This window comes from Plectropomus leopardus, chromosome 12 (assembly GCF_008729295.1).
Source record: "Plectropomus leopardus isolate mb chromosome 12, YSFRI_Pleo_2.0, whole genome shotgun sequence".
NCBI lineage: Eukaryota > Metazoa > Chordata > Actinopteri > Perciformes > Serranidae > Plectropomus > Plectropomus leopardus.
In genome coordinates this window covers 7,006,182-7,026,553 of record NC_056474.1, presented here as the reverse complement: position 1 = coordinate 7,026,553, position 20,372 = coordinate 7,006,182, and the positions used below count along the sequence as shown (strand labels likewise).

Here is a 20,372-nt window from a genome sequence, read left to right as displayed (position 1 = left end):
GGGTGCCTACGTCTGCATGCGCTCTATATCACACATGCACAGCAGGTGGAAGAAGGATCACCCAAATGTACACAATGGCAAAATAAGCAAGAAAAACAAACAATTACAGGTGATTTTTTTTCTTTCTATCCCTCTTGCAAAACTAATTTCTCACTCACAATACACACCCACCCACACACACACACACACACACACACACACACACACACACACACACACACACACACACACACACGCACACATCCATACAGAAAACATGACAGATTGACAGACTATGAGTCACACATCAACAGTGTTTGAAAAGATTTTCTCTCTCACCTCTTTCTCGCGTAATTCGTAAGTCAAGCTTTCAGTGGAGTTTTTTGGAGCGCCTGAGAGAGAGAGGAGAAAGTGACAGACAGACAGAAGGCGAGGGGGAGGCAGGAGAGGAAAAATAATGTAGGAGAGATGAGAGAAGGAGGAGAGAGAGTAGGTGAGAGACAGTCACACGCTTTGTTCACAGTCCCGCAGTCGCTTCTCTCTTCGATAGAAAACACCCGTTTCTATCCACTTGTTCAGCAATACAACAAAACAAGAGTAACTTTATTTTGCACTTGTGATCATGTAAAGGGACAGTTCACCTCAAAAGTACACATTTTTCCTCTTACCTGTAGTGCCATTTTAGTTGTTTTGAGTGTTGGAGATATTACCCGTAGAGATGTCTGACTTCTATCCAATATAATGGAACTTGATGGCACTCAACTTGTGCTGTTAAAAGCGCCAAAAAACCTAACAGTCATGTCTCTTTCCAAAAACCATGACCTGCCTACTCAAGATAATGCGCACACCTTGCTGTGAGCAGTTTCATGTTGGATTTTTTTTTTTCCTACTGAACTTCATCCACCACCCTTACATCAGCGCTGAACGAAGCATGCACCTCATAAACGAGAGGCTCTTGACAGCGTGAGACATTGATGGCGTCCTCCTCAGCTGAGCTGTTACATGCTGATTTGGTTGGCGGGTTTAGTTTAGCAGCAAGAAAATAGTTCCTACATGAGACCGCTCAGAATAAGGTCTGTGGATTATCCTGAGTAGTTGGGTTAGATTTCTAGAATGAGACATTGCTGTTGAGATTTCATAATGTTATCGCATCTTTTTGGCCCTTTGAGCACCACAAGCAGAGCGCCATCTAGTTCTGTTATATTGTAGAGAAGACAGACATCTCTACGGCTGATATTTCCAACACACACCAAAACAATGTAGATTAATAAATAGCACTTAACCCTGTGAAACCTGGGTAGATGGGCTTGATTTCTTGCAAAAACATGGATAGAAGACAATGAGCAACTTAAGAGAAATTACCTATAAAATTAGCAAGATATTAGTAAAAAGTACAAGAAAATGTACTGAAAATTAATTTTTGAAAAATCAAAACAACATAATTAACAAAAGGGACAAGAAAAAAAACTAAACTGCATTGATATGACCTGTAAAAAAATGATCAAATAAATTTATTCTAATATTCTGCACAATAAATATATAATAAAAAATAGATTTCTATGATGATTAGAAATACAGTTCTCTGAAAAAAATTCCCTTGCTTTAAAAAAAATCTAAATCCATTAATTTCCTGAAATTTGCAGGACATTTCTTTACAAGTTACTCATTGCCTGTTTACTCATTTTTTAAAAAAGAAAACAAACCAACTTACTAAGACGAGCTGAGCTTTTCTCAGGGCTAAAAGGTTTAAAAACTCGTGAAAGGCGTCTGAATGCGATGCAACAAGAGTGATGTCAACCCAGGTTTCAAAGGGTTCGGGTAGGAGGAAAAACATTTATTTTGAATTTGATGGTAAACTGTCCCTTTAAGTCATAATAATCAACATATTTCAAACCAGACTTAAACAAAGACATTTGCGTCTCAAATTCCCAGGTGGCCTGTGAGTGAGTATCTATGGTGTAAGGAGTTTCAGCTGCCTCATTAATAACAAAAACAACGACCCTAAGCCCTCTCATTCCAGTCAGCCTCGCAGCCACCTGACTGGACTTAAGTCTGCTGCTGTAGGTAAACCCCAGATGCAGCTGATCCGACTCGTAGTCTGGGTGGTCACTGATATGCTAATACGAACAGACCCCTGAGCTCAGCTTGTGTATTCTTTAAGGAAAAGTCTAATGATATTCTACATTTCCGTTAAAGTTAATAAACCTCATGAAAAACAATTAAACCAACAATTAATTGATCATAACAACAACTCTGCTGACTTCTGAAGACCATTAGTAAACACTTGTGTGTGTTCTCATGTGAGTGTGTGTGTGTGTTACCTGGCTGTTCAGTTTGGTCTAATTGACTCGATGGTGGGCCGGGCATGATTGGTTCCTAGGCAACAACATTTGTCATTCAGTATAATTGGCAATGAACAACAGAATATATTCTTTAAGTATGTGTGTGAGTCACTGATGGTAGCAATCCACTTTACTCCATCAAGCGAATGAGTATGTCGTCTGTCACAGGCCTCACCTGGATCATCGCTCGGCCACACTCCACTGTGACCAGTTTATGGCATTTCTTGTGCACCAGCAGTTTGCAGTTGATGCATTTGTAGCCTTGTCTCCCCAGACCCCAGATCCGGTCTGTACAGATGGCACAGTGGGCTCGCTGAAAAATCACCATCACAAACAAATAAGCACATCAGATTATTATTTTATATATTTCCATGTGCAGGTTTGACAGACAAACTTAATGAATTACTTAATGAACTTATTTTATCTATACAGCCGCCTTTGTGCAAGGAAAGCTCAGATGAGCTAAAAACCAACACTCATTCAATAAGGCCAGTATATCGAGCGATGCAAGTCGACTGAAAAAAAAAAAGCATGAACAAAAGTTTCACAGCATCTTGCTGGCTCACAAGAGGTCTCACGTCTTCTATATTATGTGCACGATAACATGCAATTTTGGTTAATGAATTGAAATGGGATTTAAAATTTAGATAGGAATCTCACATAGTATATAACAATTATTTTTAAAATTTACTGTTGCTTTTGTTTTGTTTGGTTTTTTTTTTTTTCTTCTACACATGTAAATCAGTCAAAATATATATTAAGTTTCTTGTCATTATTTTCCTTGTATTTCTTTCTTTAGTGTGTGTCCTTTTCTGATGTATTTTATAGCCCGATTAAACTGTCTGAAGTTGAAAATGCTGGACTATACAAGGCTTGGGCTCTCTTCTTTCTATTAAACTTATTGCATGTAGTGCACAGAAGCAGCAGAGAGAGAACATGGTGAATGACGGCATGTTTTTAACTTGGTAAATTAAGGATATATTTCGACCAAACCGGAGCTGGTGAGTGTTGGAACAGCAGACTTACTAATTAGATAATTAGCAAGAGTAATCAAGGTGCTTTGGGGGAGCTTTATTTTCTTTGTCAAGTTTGAATGACGTGTTTTTTATGATAGATAATGAGGCAATTAAGCCTTGTCAGTTTTCCTTGACCAAGATAAAATGGAATTCAACAGGTGTACAGTTGTATTTCTTTGTTTAATAAGGAAAATTGGTTAGAGAATATTACTTTTCTTAACATTTTGTGGGTTTCTATTGTGTATTTATTAGTCTGAAAAGTTGAAAATAAGTAGCTCACTCGCCGTTTGGCCGTTTGGCCGTTTGGCACAAAGTGTTTATGTTGTCATATACCATAAAACTAAAGTTAACATTTCAGGAAGGTATGAAGCATAACATACCACCTAAGCCTAGTCTATATGTGTGGGAATAAATGATTTTTTTTTTTTAACCAAAATCAGTGTGCCTCAGATGCCTTTTAGACCACCAGGATTTACCATGGACCAGTCATTGCATCTTTTTCTTGTGTGACTGTTTGCCTTAACCTTGAAGCGCGCCTAATTTTCTTACAATCACCTCCACCTAGTGTCTTGACCCAGTGCAGCACTCCCTAATGTATTCTTAGCAAGCACACATTATATTCAAGGAGACGCTACAGAGGCTGTGTGACACATAACGCCCCGCCGGTTTCAATCACATCACTCTGTGTCGCCACTTACTCCATCAATCAATACATCAAATCACGACAAATCACTTCAGGACTGTGGATGTCTCTCTCCTATAACTACACATTCACTAACTAATGTGTTAAGATTCGACTGACAAAGCAGATATTCCCCAAATATAATTCAACAATGATAATAATAAATACGTTAAGTACAGAGTGAAGGGCCTTACATTACTATTAACAAATCCACACACATTTTTATGGACAAAATTTCCAAACTTTTCCATGATTTTTGAAGGACCCATAATGACATTTTTTTTCTTGCACAACTTGCCATACTTTTTTTCTATAAAAGATATTAAATTCAAACTTATTTAAATTATTTTCAAACATAATTTTAGCTAGCAGGCATACAGGAACGGAAAAACGAACGCAGAAGCAAACACACGTGATAGCAAACAAAATGTTGTCCCACATGAGCGCATATTAGAGCTCTGTTACATCGACAGCTGCAGAAAATTAATTTGTCGGTGTGTTAAATTATGCGGAAGGTTATCCACAGAAGATTATCGTTACAATGACATTATACACAAGAAAATTCCATGACTTTTCCAAAACTTCCATGACTCTTCCAGGTGTGTCATGACTGCGGGAACCCTGTACAAAAATAAATTCAGTGTCATGTCTCACCCTGTTAAAGCGTTTGGCCTGAAAGGCGTGACCACTGGCGTAGTAAAGCTTCCTCCAGCGGCGAGCTCCACGTCGATATATAGACTCTGTGAAAAGAGGAAAAGGCTGCTTTACCTGTCTGTGCATTTGTGTATAAGTGTAGAAAAATTTGACTCTTAAGAGCCTCAATCTTAGGAAATTATTCCATTTTACTGCTGCTCAACCAAATTAAGGCCAAAGTCAACAATCAAACAGCATTTTATGAAGGTTTTACACAGCACAGATTTGAATTGTGGGTGGTTAATAAAGTTTATATGGACTTAGATAAGGATCAATAAGATTTTGAGCTTGTAAAACTATTCATAAATGGATGGTTTTTAAAGGCTGTGGATGTATTACATTTTACAGGCCTCTAGGTTCCACTGTTGACACTGAAGTTATACATGCAAGGATTGAAGCTTCACTTTTAGCCCTGTTCTTTTCAAAGTTCATATTTATGAGTTTAGGGTGTGTTCAGTGTCACGTACACTGTGGGAACTTTTAAGTTTCACACAGTTTTCGACTTTTAATCTGTGGTCTGATGTGTAAAAAAGATTTTTCTCTCACCTCACTCAATTTTTTTCCACAGATACAAATATTTTTTACACATTTGCAAACTTGAATTTCTCATGCATGCAGAGTTTTCTTTTTTTTAGGTGCACAAAGGGTGATGCACAAGCACAGGCTTTTTATTTATGGACACTGTTTCACAAACTCAAAAGTCTTTTTGATTCTTAATAATTTGAGTGAACCATTTCTATTATAAAATTCTCCTGAGTGAAAGAATTTGTTAAAATGTTTTTTTTTTTAATGGAAATTAAATGTAGTGGGTTTCTTTGGAGCCCCTGCAAATAAGGTAAAACTATGAGGGAAATTTGTTTTACTCACTGTCTTCTCCCGGACAAGGCATGCCAGGTTTCTCTGGTACACACGGGAACACTGCAGAGCAAAACAAAAACAGTTACATTAAAGTCTATTTCATCTAAAGGAGGAGAGGCTGACAGCATTACTGTGAAGGTGTTTATATGCTGCTGAGAACATTTCATTTCTTCTCACCATGACGGCAGTGTTTCCTGTATATGCACCTAGCAGTGCTGAAATATGACCTCTGCTGCTGATTTTTTATTTTATGAGCGGAGAGAAGTTCTCTGTCCTGTCTTTAGAAACGGTTATATCATTTTGCACTACGAAAGCTTCATCACCTTATACACCTGTAAGTAAATTACAAGTAAATTGTTGCTATAAATAAAACAACCAGCACCAGGTAGATGTCAACAATAAAGGAAGCAATGCTCATTATTCAGATCATCAGTCCAATAGATACACGCTGCAATAAAAATGACAAAATGAAATGAGATGAACAGACTGAAAACATTATCTTACTTGAGAAAACAGATGCTGACAGAGTTTGACTTTTGGGACATATTTATCAGATTAAAATATATATTTATAAATTATATAATTAATAAATCACAATTTATTTTATTGAAATCCTCAGCATATTGCAAAATATTTAAAATTGCAATAATATGGTATCGTGAGTACAGTATCATGATAATGTCATATTGTGGAGCCTCTGGTGATTCCCACCCCTACTGTATGTATATAACTACTGGAGACTGCATCGTCTTACACAATAATACTTTTGACAAGGGTTGCAACAGTATGATAACCATCTAAGAAAATATCACGGTTTCAGTGTGATCACATTACAGAATTATTATCGGTCAGAATGACCTTTAAAGGAATGAATGAATGTTTTGTAACTATAATTAAGACCTGAAATATTTTTTATGGAAGTATGTGTAAGAAGTCTCACCTTTGAAAATAACGTAAAATTAACAAATAAAAATAAAGGTGAGATTCTCCATCTGGTGCTTTTTTTTCTCTCTCGATATCATAGATACGCAAATGTACATGGGATGACAATCATCAACTTTCATATCCCGGTATACCCTACATCCAGTACAAACTCTACTTTTGACCATCGTGAACAGCAGTATTTCCACATATTCGGATCATACATTTAGAGTGCTCGTTACAGTGCACAAATGTGCTGTTTGTACTTCGACACTTAGGTGTCTGTTGCCAGCAGTTTGCAAAAAAATTGTGCATTTCACTTCTCCTGCTAGAACTCCATCCTCGGGAAAACACCGCTTCCTGTAGCAAACCTGACGCCTCGAGCGATTCATTTTGAAATTCACTCATTTTGTTTTTATGACGGTGCAACCTTGTTTGTGTGTGTGAAACATACAGTGAAGTTGGAAAAGACAATCTTTAAGAAGACGATGAAGATTGTGTGTGTGAGAGAGATTTCCAGCTAAACCGGGGCAGTGTGAGTCAGAGACGAGGCGTGGGCTACAGTCGACAAGCTCGTTAACGAGCAGACCTGGCAACCCCCCGCGGCACCGTCACATCCTCCCCTTCACCCTCCCTCCTCTGCTCATCTTCTGCTGTCTTGCCGGCATCCACTGTACTCTTGACCCCTCACCTCTGATTTGATTAAAACTTTACATTAACCGCACAGCGCCCGTCCCCTCTAGCCCCAGGTTACATCCTTAAATACACACAAAGCCTGTCAATCAAATGTTCCATATGGCTCCACATGTATGACCCCCCTCCCCCACCCTGCGTCTGAGTAAGCCCTGACCTCTAGACTTATGAAGTTGTACAACTATTTGTCAAGAAGGCTGAGCTCAGACGAGGATGTGAAGTCGCTCAAGGGCCCACAGACAGACGTCAACAGCGGAAGTAATGTTGTTTTCACAGGTCAGTGCGGCATTAACCGTGCGTTTGATGTCTCTTTGTTGTGTACAGTATCTAGCCGTCTGTTTTTCTAGATTTAGTCAGACATGTAAATGCACAGAGAGACTTAAAAAAAAAAAAGAACCTAAAAACAAACAGCATAAGGTTGTCATCAAACGCAGAGATTTTTGGATTTGTGGTGAACCAAATCTAAATGTGTGCTCTACATTTTTGTGGCCCCACATAACGCCAGAAAAAGACAAGAATCCCACTCGAACCATTTTCAGGCAAATAAACAGCTGCCGAAGTAAACCACATCTAAATGTCTGTTTTGCACTATTGTTGGACTGTGTTGATCAGATTTCCTACATATTTTGTATTCCCAGAACTACCAGGGGCGCTCTGAGAATAGTGGGTTCCTCAGCTAACTTTGGACTTAAAGGGATAGTTCACCCAAAAATGAAAATTGAGTCATTTTTTTACTCACCCTAATGCCGATGGAAAGTAGAGTGAAGTTTTATAGTCCACAAAACACTTTCTGGTAGCATGTAAACACTGGCATGAAGATACTGCGAGCTTTTGTTGGTCTTGTGGGTGCTTGCATACATGAGCATGGCTCCTGCACTATTGGAACCACGGGGCTAAAAAACATGGTGTCAGTAACGTTTATCAAAACAACTTGGCACGCTGGGGCTTTAGGACACTTTGGATGAGCAGTATGGAGACATTTTGTGGTTCTAGTATGTATTTTTTTAACATCACCATTTGCTTTATTTGTTTGGTAGATGAGTGCGGGCCTTTTCCCTGTGAAACTCCGGCAGTGTTTTATTTATATTGAAATCTAGTTATGTTATAAATACAGCTTGTGTGAAAAGCAGTAAGGCTCACCGTGGATAATGAGCTCCGAGTCTTTGTTGACTTCGTAGAGACGCAGAGCTTCTTCCAGCTCCAGCTGAGACGACACGGTGCAGGGGTCACCTGACAGCAGAGGAGAGGCAAGATGTCATTCAACACAATAAAAACAGTAACCAGGTTACTGGGAGGAATCAGGTTAGAAACCAGAGAGTGGTTTTACATCCTCTGACCTCGGTCCTACATTTACAAGAGCTTCATTTCTCCTCTACAACCATACTAGTGAGATGCTGCAGCTTGAAGCTAATATTTAATTTATATTATATTATATTTTAATTTATTCCAGGAGTGCATGCAGATTTTAACATTTACCATAAAATACAAAAGCCAGATATTAGTGATTTTTGTTTAATAAGTGGGAAAGGGGCTTCAGGTATTTCAGTTTGAGAGAGACCCTGCATTTAATTATTTAAGATACAAATATAACTGCAATAATTTGTTGACTAAACAACTAGTTGATCAACAGAATATTAATAATCCTTGATAATCATATAGTGGTTTCAGGGTAAAATCATAAGCAAAAAAAGGAGACCATTTGCCAGTTTTTGTGACACAAAAATAAGGATTTGATGCTCTGATGCTTTGATGTTCTTTGTCGTACATGATAGGAAACTAAATATTTTTGGGTTTTGGAGAGTTTGTTGGACAAAGCGAGACATGTGAAGATATAACCTTGCATTCTGGCATTTTTTACTTTTCAAAAAAATCATTGGCAGATTAACTGAAAATGAAAAAGTAGCAGCCCTATGTACAAGGACACATGACTTAAGATTTATAAAAAAAAAATTCATTTCTTCCCCCTGCACTGTTCGAAACATTTTCTGTCTCAAGTTTTTGTTAGAAAATCTAACAATCCAAGACCTTTTTGTGCTTCTCATTCAGGGGCTATACTTGTGAACACCTTCAGCACATTATCTTTTCTCACTATTACTGTATTTGACAGCTGCCATTCTTTTTTCTTTGCATTATATCGTTCACATGCAAACATTTTAAAAACCCTGTCAGAGATCTAAGAAGGGGAAAAATGTTTCTCATTTGCACGACATTTAAGAAGTCTGTTAATTGCAGGCAAATTAGACACAATTGAGTGACAAACATTTTGTGGTTACCAGAGAACGGATGTGAGTGTAAAAGGTGAGTCATACAGTTGACATGACATTTAAAAAAAAAAACTTGTTACACATGAGCTTTAAGTAAACTGAATAGTGTGAGAACATGTTGTGTCAGTCAATGCTGCCATTTAAAGTAGTCTTGTTTAAATCATACACGCCTAATTTGCACAGTGATCAATCTATGTCAATAATTAAAATACCACTCAGATGCAGATCTAATTATCTCCTTATCACTAACAGACAGAGTCAGGTGTCGGCGTGACACACTCAGGGAGAGGCAGCATGAGACAACCATGAGGCCATTGACTCTATTTTTAGTGGCCTATCTAACTAATCTCAACTACAAACCAACGACTTTATAAATAGCTCCTGAACAGAAACTATGACACACTGTGTGTGTTTAAAAAATGACTGCTGGAGGTTGACGGAGAACTAGTGGGTGGACTGAGACAATCATCACTTCTGGTTTTATCTGTACTGAAAAGTTATTAGGTTTTTGAGTCCATGTACGGTAAAAGATATTACAAACTGGAACATAAACAAACTATTTACGGTACATTTTAAACAGTGCTGGTATGAGTGCCTCATTAACCAGTCTAACCTGACTCACATCAGTAAGTTCAGTAAACTTTTCTCCACTAAATGTTTTAGCACTTTCCCCTTAACCTTTGCCTTACTTAACCAAGACCTTTAATCTATTTTTTTCCTGGTGTGGTTTGGTTTGGGGTAAGGGATCACATTTTTCTCATGAGAACCCTCTCACAGGTGGCACTATGGACTAGAGTCTGACTGATGAGGGATTTTTGAGGATGCTATGCAACCAATACTATTTTTTTATTTTTTTTTAAATCTGACAGAAATATTAGTTTTCTTACATCAACACCAGTGCTGGGCAGTATGTAGAAAATCAAACATCACAATCTTTTTGACCAAATCCTTGATATCAGTATTATGACAGTAGTGTACAGTTGACTTCTGGTGCTTTCACAAAAAATTAACACCATGAGATTTTTGATAAATAATCATCAGTAATGTCAATAAAATGACTAAGTGGGTAAAGGCAAATATTAGAACAGCTAGAACATAACTTAACTGTAATGCAACCTTTAAAACCAAGAACAAAAACAACACTCATAATATCAAAAATCTATGATATGTAGTTTTATATTACAATCTTTGTCTTTTTTAAAAAAAAAAAAAAAAAAAAAGGATGTCCAGCTAGCCACAAGCAACCAGTTACTACTAGTCTGCCTGAGGCACGTATTGTTAAATGATCACTAATAGTTTTGGTTTGTGCTTACATTAATTACAACTAAACTTTTTATAACATGGAGAAATAAAGCGCAGAATTCCTTCTGTAGGAAAATTCCACTTTTTTTTTGATTTATGGCAGATGACATGAAAAAAACAGACCTGTTGATGGTATTTTATTTTAAATCTTTAAACCAGTGTTACAGAAGTATTAATTAATTACACAGGTATATTCTCTAATTACGGAGATAATGACCTGAGTTCACATTGCGGGTCTGTGTGTGTGTTGTTTCCATGGCTGAGGCAGCAGGAGACACAGCTAGAGTACTTCATTACCACCATCAAGCAGCTTTTCCTTCTCAGACAGGCTAATGACTCCAGTGACTGTATGTGGGTGGCTACCAGTGGGAGCTGATCTGAGTCTAATGAGTTTGGTCAGGTTGACCTTATCCACAGCAGAGCGGTCTGACGGCTCCATCTTTCCTATGACACTATTACTGCTGCCTGACTAACTGACTGACAACCAGGTATTGGGCTGTACCCTTTCACGCCTGACGAGAAAAGACTGAGCCTTACAGTCAAGTGCGTGTCCATTTGAGCATGTGTTCATACTAACACATGGCACTGCTAAATGCTGGCAAACGTCGCTGCTGGGCTCTAAAGCTGTTAAATCTTGATGATGTCACATGTGATTACAGTTTGATTCTTGTTTTGTAAATAAATTCCCCCTGTAAGGTACGTTTTGGCTGTTGTCTGATGCCTCCTCTTACAGCACAGATTAGGAGAAGCAGTAAAAGATGGAGAGACTTACCTTCCTCGTCAATCCACTTCATGGTGAAAAGCTGGTCGTTGTCCATGGAGCACATGTCCTTCACCTCCCCGTACAGACCCTCGTATGAGATGGACGGCTCAAAATGAGTGATCATGATGTCCCTGCAGACAATACAAATAGGTCAAGTATTTTATTTTGACTTCTTGCAATTATTCTTGATGCAACAATCCAAAGTGTGGAATTGTGTTGCACTGCTTCATCAGACTGACAGCAAACCCTGCTACACATTATATGTAAACAGCTACGCAGACGTTCAATTTGTAAAAATAGTAGCACTGGTATTAAATTGGTATTTGACAGATACCAAAAGCTGGATGCACACAGCAAGAAAAAATCATATCATGCATTATAACAGATGTAGCCAGTAGCAAATAAATAAATAAAAATACATTTACCACCAAACAGAACAGACCAGAACTGTCTCATCAGTTTTTCTGAGGCTAAGGCAATAAATGCCATTAAAACATTTTAAAAGTTTATTTTTCTGAGTTGTCTTTTTTAGTTTACAATCTGTTCTATAGAATACTTACTAGAGCTAAACAGCAGATTAAAATTTTATCAAAATCTTTAGATGGCCCCCTGCAATTTTCAAATGTTAAGGGCAAAATGTGTGATGACAAATGACGAATTCTCAGATGCTGAGGTGACATCTTTATAATAAAGATCTCCAATTAAAATAAACAGAAAACAATAATAGCTCAATAACAATAATAATAATAAATACTGGATTCATATTTTGGTCGTTAACGATAGACATCGATTTTAAACACTCGCTCTCTCCGATGCACTCAAAGAAAAACTCTGGCGCACACCAGACTTTTGATGGAGAGAAAAGGAGGTGAGAAAGCGTACTTTCCCCCCAAACCCTGCTGTGTGTGAGTCACAGTCTCGCAGTCTGTCACATTTATGTGTGCATTCATCTGTACAGCATGATTGTGGGTGTGAGAAAGAGAGCAACAAAAAAAAGAGTGAGAAAGGCTGAGAAAAGAGTGAGAGAGAGCCGAATGAATCACAGGCGATGGTGGTTGTAGTTGTATTCTGAGCACTTTGGTTGCTGTTCACTGCTGCTGCACTCCATCACTTCCTGAAAAGCAGTCAAAACACTCAGCTTACTGCCCTAATCAACAAGTACATCACTGTCTGCCTCTTCATCTCACACATGCATTCAAATATGATGGTGAGACATGAGAGAAGGAGTAGTGGTGGTTGACAGAGCATCTATCCCTGATAATCTGTCCCTCATCATTTCATGGTGGTGACAGGATTGATGTCGCCTGCTCCCAGTCTTTTGGCCAGGCGCAGTAATGTTTACAACCCGAGGATGGGGGGTGGAGATGGTGCACGCTTTGCTTTTACAGGTCTGCAGGCGACAGCGGTTTGAGCTCATTTGTGGGCTGACAGGACCAGCCAAAACAAACGGGATCACCTTGGTAAAAAGGGAAGTTAAGAGGAGCTAATGTGTAAAAGCCGTCCCACCAGCAAGAGCGTGACCCCCAAGGACAAGCACCTCTTACTCCCTTTACTGCCATCGTCAAAGATGGACCCAGGTTTTCATCAATGTGAGAGCTTTACAGCAGAATGATAAAATCCAAACACATGGAGCAAACAACGCACATTTTCAAGGTCATCTCCACTGTAAGTCCAAGGACAAAATATCGGACGTAAGGTCACTGTGGGGTCAGTTACTGCCAGGAGCAAACACACAAATAACAGCAGACTGTGATTTATTAGTGGCTGATTTTTTCAGTTTTACATTACAGTCACAGCGAGATGGGATTAAGACCGTCTTTAGCGTCTGAACTGTGACACATTTCCCTGAGAAACCAAATATTTAATAGTTGTACGGTCAGAAAAAGGATTAAAATCAAATCATTTGATCGGACCGCTAAATGGACGATTTTGAGTTTAGCACGATCCAGAGGGACTGCTGGCTCCACAGACAACTCCCTTAAATCAGGAGGATGAATGAATGACCAAATTAGACCTCAGCCACATTGTTTTGAAAATGAAACCAAAGCTAATGAGCCACAACAAATTCGCACATACATCCATACAAGCACAATCACATATATGCACGGGCACAGACAGGTACACACACACATCTATCCAAACATGTACACGTGAGAGACGGACATACAAATGGAAACACAATTATACAAGCACAGACACACCTCAGTATTTGCTCATTCATCGAAATATTGTTTCTGGTATTGTTTTTGCTTATTTACTTCTCTTCTTTTTTTCTCAGTGTGTGTTTATGTATCAAAGTATACATATATGCATATGTATGCAGGACAGCACCATGGGCAGGAAGGGTGTGATATTTCAAAGATGTGCTATATGTAATACCCACAACAGGAGATTTACAAAGCAGCAAGCAGCGAACCCAAAGAAGAAAAACATAAATCGAAAATGTCCACAAATTGTGAAAAATAATGAGGTCCAGGAGCTCCTTACTCTGAACAGAGAATAAGATCAGCCACCATATAAAGAGAGATGGTAAATGATTGTTATTGCCATGTTATGCTATTAATGTGGTTTAAAAAGCGCTGCTGAAATATATGTCACACTAGAGGCCAACGCTGTTAGTTACTGTGAGTTACTCCTCTTTTACTATCGTAATGTCTGCATGCTATCTGAAAAATCACACAATGGAGCACCACAATGCTGCCATTGTTTGTTTCTGTGTAAAACAAAGCAAAGGTGGCGCAAAGAAGAGATTTAGTAGCGGCTCTATCGTGCCATCTCTGTGTAAAAAGAGCGTTTTTTTCTGGCATGTTTTGTTCAAAGGTGAACAAAATGACTAGAAAAGTAATCTAAAAGGCAACAAAAGGCATGAACCAAAAATGAAACAAAAAAATTCCAGTCCACATCAGGATACTAAAGTTGACAATTTATTGACAGCTTATACCATAAAAGAAGCAAACTACGCATCTCGCATTTTGTTTCGTCAGATTCGCTCTGTGGTAAAAAAGCCTTTTTCATTTAATCTCGCCTTGAATGCCGAGCATCTAAAGAGTGCAGCTTCCTCCCGCACAGCATGTATTAAACTGTCTTGACTGAAAATCACACATCAAGAATGAATAAAGCGTTCTGAGCAAGAATACATTGACGTAAGTCTCAGACTGATGCCTCCTCCTCCTTCCTCCTTCTCTTTTCTCACCCTCTTCCTCCATCCTGCTGGTGTTAATCATTGCCTGAGAGGGAGGGGGGAGAAAAAGCCTGGCAACTACACTCCTCTGGGACCAGTACGGCAGCTCTGCTTCCTCCTAGAGCCCTGATAACATCAGAAGATACACACACACAAACATTAAACTACAGGTTCCCACGCTTTGACTGTTGACAATCCAGCCGGCGTATTAATGCCAGCAGGCGACTTCAACTCCCTCCAGTGTAACTGGACCAGAGCTGTGGGTGTTCATTAAACACTGTGTGTGTCTACACTGTAGTTAAAGTTTACCCACGTCTCAGGTGCCCCAAACAGCATCGTCTGTGACACGGATACAAGCTCAGCTAATGGATACAGCACTTACAGGAGAGTGGCAGAGACTACAAAGTGATTATTAGAAGCAGGATCGCAACATACTTCCACCCAGGTTTATTTATATAGCACATTTAAAAACAACCAGAGTTGACCAAAGTGCTTCACAAATAAAAGTGAGCAGCACACAAGTAGTAGTAAAGCATTTTTTAAAAAGGCACAATAACAACAATTGGGGAAAATACAAGTCAATATCATAATGTTCTTTGTAATATCACAGTGAACTGAATATGTCACTATCAGACTCTGGTAAACTCTCTGGTAAAATTTCAGATTCAGATTCATATTCAGAATACTTTATTAGTCCCAGAAGGGTAATTTATGCAGTCAACCCATCATATTTTGTGACAGCAAAGAAACAAAGCAACTAATTAAAAAATAATAATAATTGGCAGTTTAACTAATGATAAAATGGATTAGTGGAGCCCAAATTTACAGGCTTACTGTGTTTTGTGTGATCTTAAAATTAATATCTTTAGGTTTTGGACTGACAGAAAACTTGGGCATTTTCTCACTATTTTTGACTCTATTACAGTAAATGACTGCGGCTCTGCTGTATAGCACATTCTCCTTTATAATTTCAGCCCCTCTGACAGCAAGGTAATAACGCCTGATGTTTCTTCACAAAACTTAATAAAGACTACAGCTGAAATTATTAGTTTATCAAAAAAAAGATCAACAGAAAATTGACAGATAACAATTTTGATCATCGATAATTACTTTGGGTGATCTTTTAATTGAAGAATTTCAGCTTTTTTAGTGTGATATTGTGTTGTTATTTTGTGATCATGGATATTTAACAACATACCTTTAGGTTTTGGAGTTCTGGTTGGACAAAACAAGCATTTTGAAAATGTCATGTAGGACTTTGTGTCAGCCTGTGAGGGGCATTTTTTACAATTTACTGCCATTTTTATAGCCAAACAGATTAATCGAGAAAAAAAAAATCATCTGAAGATTGTTTACCAAAAATAATTGTGTGTTGCAGCCACAATAATGACTTATCCTAACTTAACTGAAGTGACGATATTGCCTTTTCTAGGCTGCCATGGTCTTTGAAGACTTCCGTGCCATTTTCTTCATTTTGAAAAACGCATCAGACAATACTGCATTTTTTAGCCATTAATAACGCAACATCATCAAACCGATTCATCTCAAAAGGAATCTAAAATTACACTGAAAAAGAAGAGACTTGTGTTAGACAAAAAGAAAATGAGCTGTGTGATTCCTCAGGGTGACTAAGGCCAAAGGATTTCACATTGAGAGACTGGGAGCTCATCACTGGTGAGTAACTGGGAGGAAGCAGCATTCCTGACAGACCTGGCATTCCTCTGCTCTGTGCCGTCCTACAGCACAGCTAAATTAAAGGAGGAGGAGGAGGAGGAGGAGGAGGACGAGGAGGAGAGCGCTGGCCTGTGCCCCTGGCGTCTGTACTGCCGTGAGTAGGACTCTGCAGCCCCATCTGCCCAGCATGAAGCCATTCGTCACTGGTGAGCGCTCAAGCAGGAAGAAGGGTGCGGGTGCCTCTCTGGGCTTCCATGAACACCTCGGACCATCAATCTCTCTGTCACCGGCACCACGTATGCCCCCTGCAACACCTTCATACTACCACGTGCACACGCTCGGATGTCCAGAATCACACGCTAGCACTTCACACTAAACTTAGGTGTTTTTTTTTTTTCATAACTCTACGCCTTCCTGGAATTTCACCGGGGTATGCGGTATATGTCCATATCTGTGTGTGATCCAAACCCTACTACTCAATACACAATACACTCACAAGATGTCAACAAAAGGTAACATCTTTACACCTATTTTGCTTATTAAACAGAGAAAGACAACCATACAACTTCTATAATGTTTCTCTCTTTTACCTAAGACTTCTCCATCCTGTTTTTTTTTTTTTTTAGGTCCATGTTACCAGATCACAGCAGCAGCCACGCTAATGGCACTCGCTCGCCACTCAGCTGCAGCACATGTAGAGAAACAGAGTCTCACTGACTTTCCACATGATGTGCTTGGTTTTCAGCAAAAACAGACTGTGAAAATGGACTTTTGATCATTATATTGACTCTATACCACCTTTTACATCAGTTTTCATGTCTTTATGTGGCACAGACATGAGGAAATACAATTTTATCTTTTTTTACTTAACCTTTCCTGTTTGTGTTTCAAAATAAAAACACTTCGATAATAACGTCAGTCAATCAACGTCAGTTGTTGAGACAAGGCATTTTACTGTGAATCATTTGCAGAGGAAAGCAGTAGTTCCCACAGCTTCATAAACGAGAGGGATTTGTGCTTTTAATTGTGGAAATACAGTAGTTATTACATTAAGCGTCTCTGCTACAGCAAACACTGCAAGTGTGAACACACACTGCACACGCATGCAGCGTGGCTGGGGCGTAACCTCCACGGCATGTGATGGTCACTGCATGCAAACATCCTCAATACAACCTGAAGTTAATAGAAAGATGCATGACGGTATGTAAAATCACACCATTGGGATTTCTAAATAATTCCCTTGTAAACCAACATCACGGAAGCCTACTTCACACTAATATTTGAAGCAACATAAACACACTGAAGCAAATAGACTAATGTTGAAGCTGAAGTTACCAAAACAGCCAACAGGTCAGGGTGATTGAAACATAGACTCCAGGATGCGGTTGTCTCCAGGCAACACTGCCCTCCTGCTGCGGCGAACAGGAGGGTGCCTCGCTCCACACAGCACAATAGCACCAGCCAAACACGCGCCTGCTGAGCCATAGACAAGGTCACTCGAAAACGCCACACAGATACGTGTATGCAAACACTCGAGCTGTATTAAACACAATGTGCAGGATGTGAAGACGCCGCAACAGACAATACATCGCACGCATGTTAACAGCAGCTGAGACTCTGTGATACTCGTTAGTGAAGATGTGTGTCAGCGGAGGGGTGAGGGGTGCGCGACTTCGTGGTTCAATGCTTGAGGGGCTTTCAGAGTAAAAGTAAATGGCAAGACAAGGAACGCTTCCCGTATTTTAAACAAAGCCGAGCCTTGAAGCACTGATGCAGATGGCAGAGTCTTTGAAAGAGAAGAGCAACTCCTTTCAAAAGAGGAAAATGTCTGAACTGCTCCGTCGAGCCGGTGTAATCCCAGTTTCCTGCCAAACAACATGCCTTCCACAGGACTCCTGAAGTCAGCAAACATAAAGAAGCCCTGTGTTAGTCGGTGGGGGCAACTACACAAAATAATGTTTTTTTCTGGTCTGACATCGTCACACACAGGCAGTAAAACACAGAAATGTTTTGTTTTTCTAGAGGACCTGATACAGTAGCTATAACTTCAAGTTGCATGTCAACTTTAACTTCAGAAATAGACTGACAAAAAGGTTTTGTACGTCTAAAAAGACAAATCAGATCTATGGTAAGCTGACTGAAAACACAGAAAGAGGAGCGCATCAGAAGATTGCTTTCCTGAGCCCACACAAACAGATTCCTCCAACTAGAAAAAAAAACTGGTTAAAAATGTGACCAACACGTCAACAACTCCTGTTTATCCATTCTGGTAAAACACAGTCCTTCATGCTAACTAAAGAAAATAAGAAAGAATGCACAAATGTATTGCTTGGATAGGAATAATTACTCACATTACAACAATAAACTTCTTGATAAATTTGCTCCGTCTGCACATCATGTCAGACATGCAGGATGAGGATCAAACTTCTTTTGATTAATTGAGGTGTCTATGTAAAGCCTTTTCCATTTTGGCTTCTTTTTTGGCTGTTAAAACATTATATATCTTCACATACATACACACAACAGGACTGTGAAATATGATGAAATATATCATCTGAAGATAAAAAAAAGTCTATTGTTTCCTATTATGCTATATTTTTTATTCCATTGACATTATCTGATAAGGCTTTGTGTCTGTCTGTGTGGCCTAGGGGACGTCTACAAAACACAGGGCACCAAAACAAGCTAACACAGAGAAGCTGGAAAGCGATAATGAACACTGGGATTCTGCACAAGACACTGACACTGACCAGCCTACTCAAAACGAGGAGTAAATACCCAAAAGAGAGGCTACTTCTGTTGTTTGGACCTGGTTTGGGCATGAAAAGTCAAACACAGCACCACTATGACTTGCAAATACTATTAATATAGTCTGTTTCCAGCATACAGAAATAAATCATCATGTTTAATGGCGCTGCAGTAACAGTCTAACTTAATGAATAGTAGTGGCGGTAGATTGAGCAGGCGCAGCTTTGTGTTTTTCTACCTGCAGAGCTACGATCGCGACTATCTAGTCACATTTTGCGACCATGGAGCACCAGTGCGACTCGGAAATTTTTGTAATATATGAACCAGAGAGCTACAGTTTAACTTTGTGCCAGCGCTAACATCCAACTGCTGACCAGAAGTGTTGAGTCCACAGCAAAAACATCAACACTTCCTGCCTGAAACAAACCGGGTCTTTCAAAATTATCACAAAATGGGTTCTGCTTTGATTGATTTAATTAAATTAACTACTTTATTTAACTTTACTATAACAACATTATACTTAACGTTATTTAACATTATAACAGTATTTTATTAAAACTGTAGTTTATGTAACTTTATTTTATGGCAGTAGCTACTTTTTTGTAACTGGTTCATTTAATTTTTTTTTATTTTAGTAATTTAGAGGAGATTTCAAAATATAATTGTGGTATTATTTTAAAGCCATATCGCCAAGCCCATCTCCTGGCGTCCTACTGCTCCATCTGTCTCCACATTGCAATACTAAAGAGCTGAAAAGTCTGTGTTAGAAATTATAATTAATTGGCAAATATTTTGAAAGTTTATAAAACTATTTGTCACTTTTCAAGCAAGAAAGTAAAAAAACAAACAGCTTCTTTAAGGGAGAATTTGCTGTTTTTCTTTTTTCTTTATTATAAAAATAAAAACTGAATATGTGACAGGTTTTTCGATTATTAGGCAGAAAAATGACTATAGAGACATAACTTGGGACAAACAACATGATGGAGAACATTATCAGGAGACTGTCTTTTACACTACACTTTTATTCTCAGTCCATCACTACTACTGCATAGCATCTGAATCAGTCAGTTTCTCGTCATGTGGTCAGTGCATTTACAGCCTTCTCTATTGACCGTCAACCTGAATGACAGCCAGTGACAGGCTGCGACTGCTACAGGCTGACACCAGTCTGCTGAGGCTGGCGCTGACCGATAGCAGACATGCAAATAGGAATGAATGGACTCGGAAAGGAAATTATACTGAAAATAGATGAGCTG

At 38.9% G+C, this 20,372-nt stretch overlaps 1 protein-coding gene across 1 annotated transcript in view; it reads right to left on the bottom strand.

Moving 5' to 3' along the window:
* prkci (protein kinase C, iota) overlaps positions 1-20,372 on the bottom strand; it is a 41,596-nt gene that overhangs the window by 17,210 nt on the left and 4,014 nt on the right. The window contains exons 2-8 of the mRNA XM_042497331.1: positions 11,523-11,644; positions 8,325-8,414; positions 5,580-5,630; positions 4,674-4,759; positions 2,497-2,634; positions 2,301-2,355; positions 319-371 (exon numbers count right to left, since the gene is read on the bottom strand). Of these exons, the coding sequence (XP_042353265.1) occupies positions 319-371; positions 2,301-2,355; positions 2,497-2,634; positions 4,674-4,759; positions 5,580-5,630; positions 8,325-8,414; positions 11,523-11,644 (595 nt within the window). The remainder of the gene's footprint in view (positions 1-318; positions 372-2,300; positions 2,356-2,496; positions 2,635-4,673; positions 4,760-5,579; positions 5,631-8,324; positions 8,415-11,522; positions 11,645-20,372) is intronic.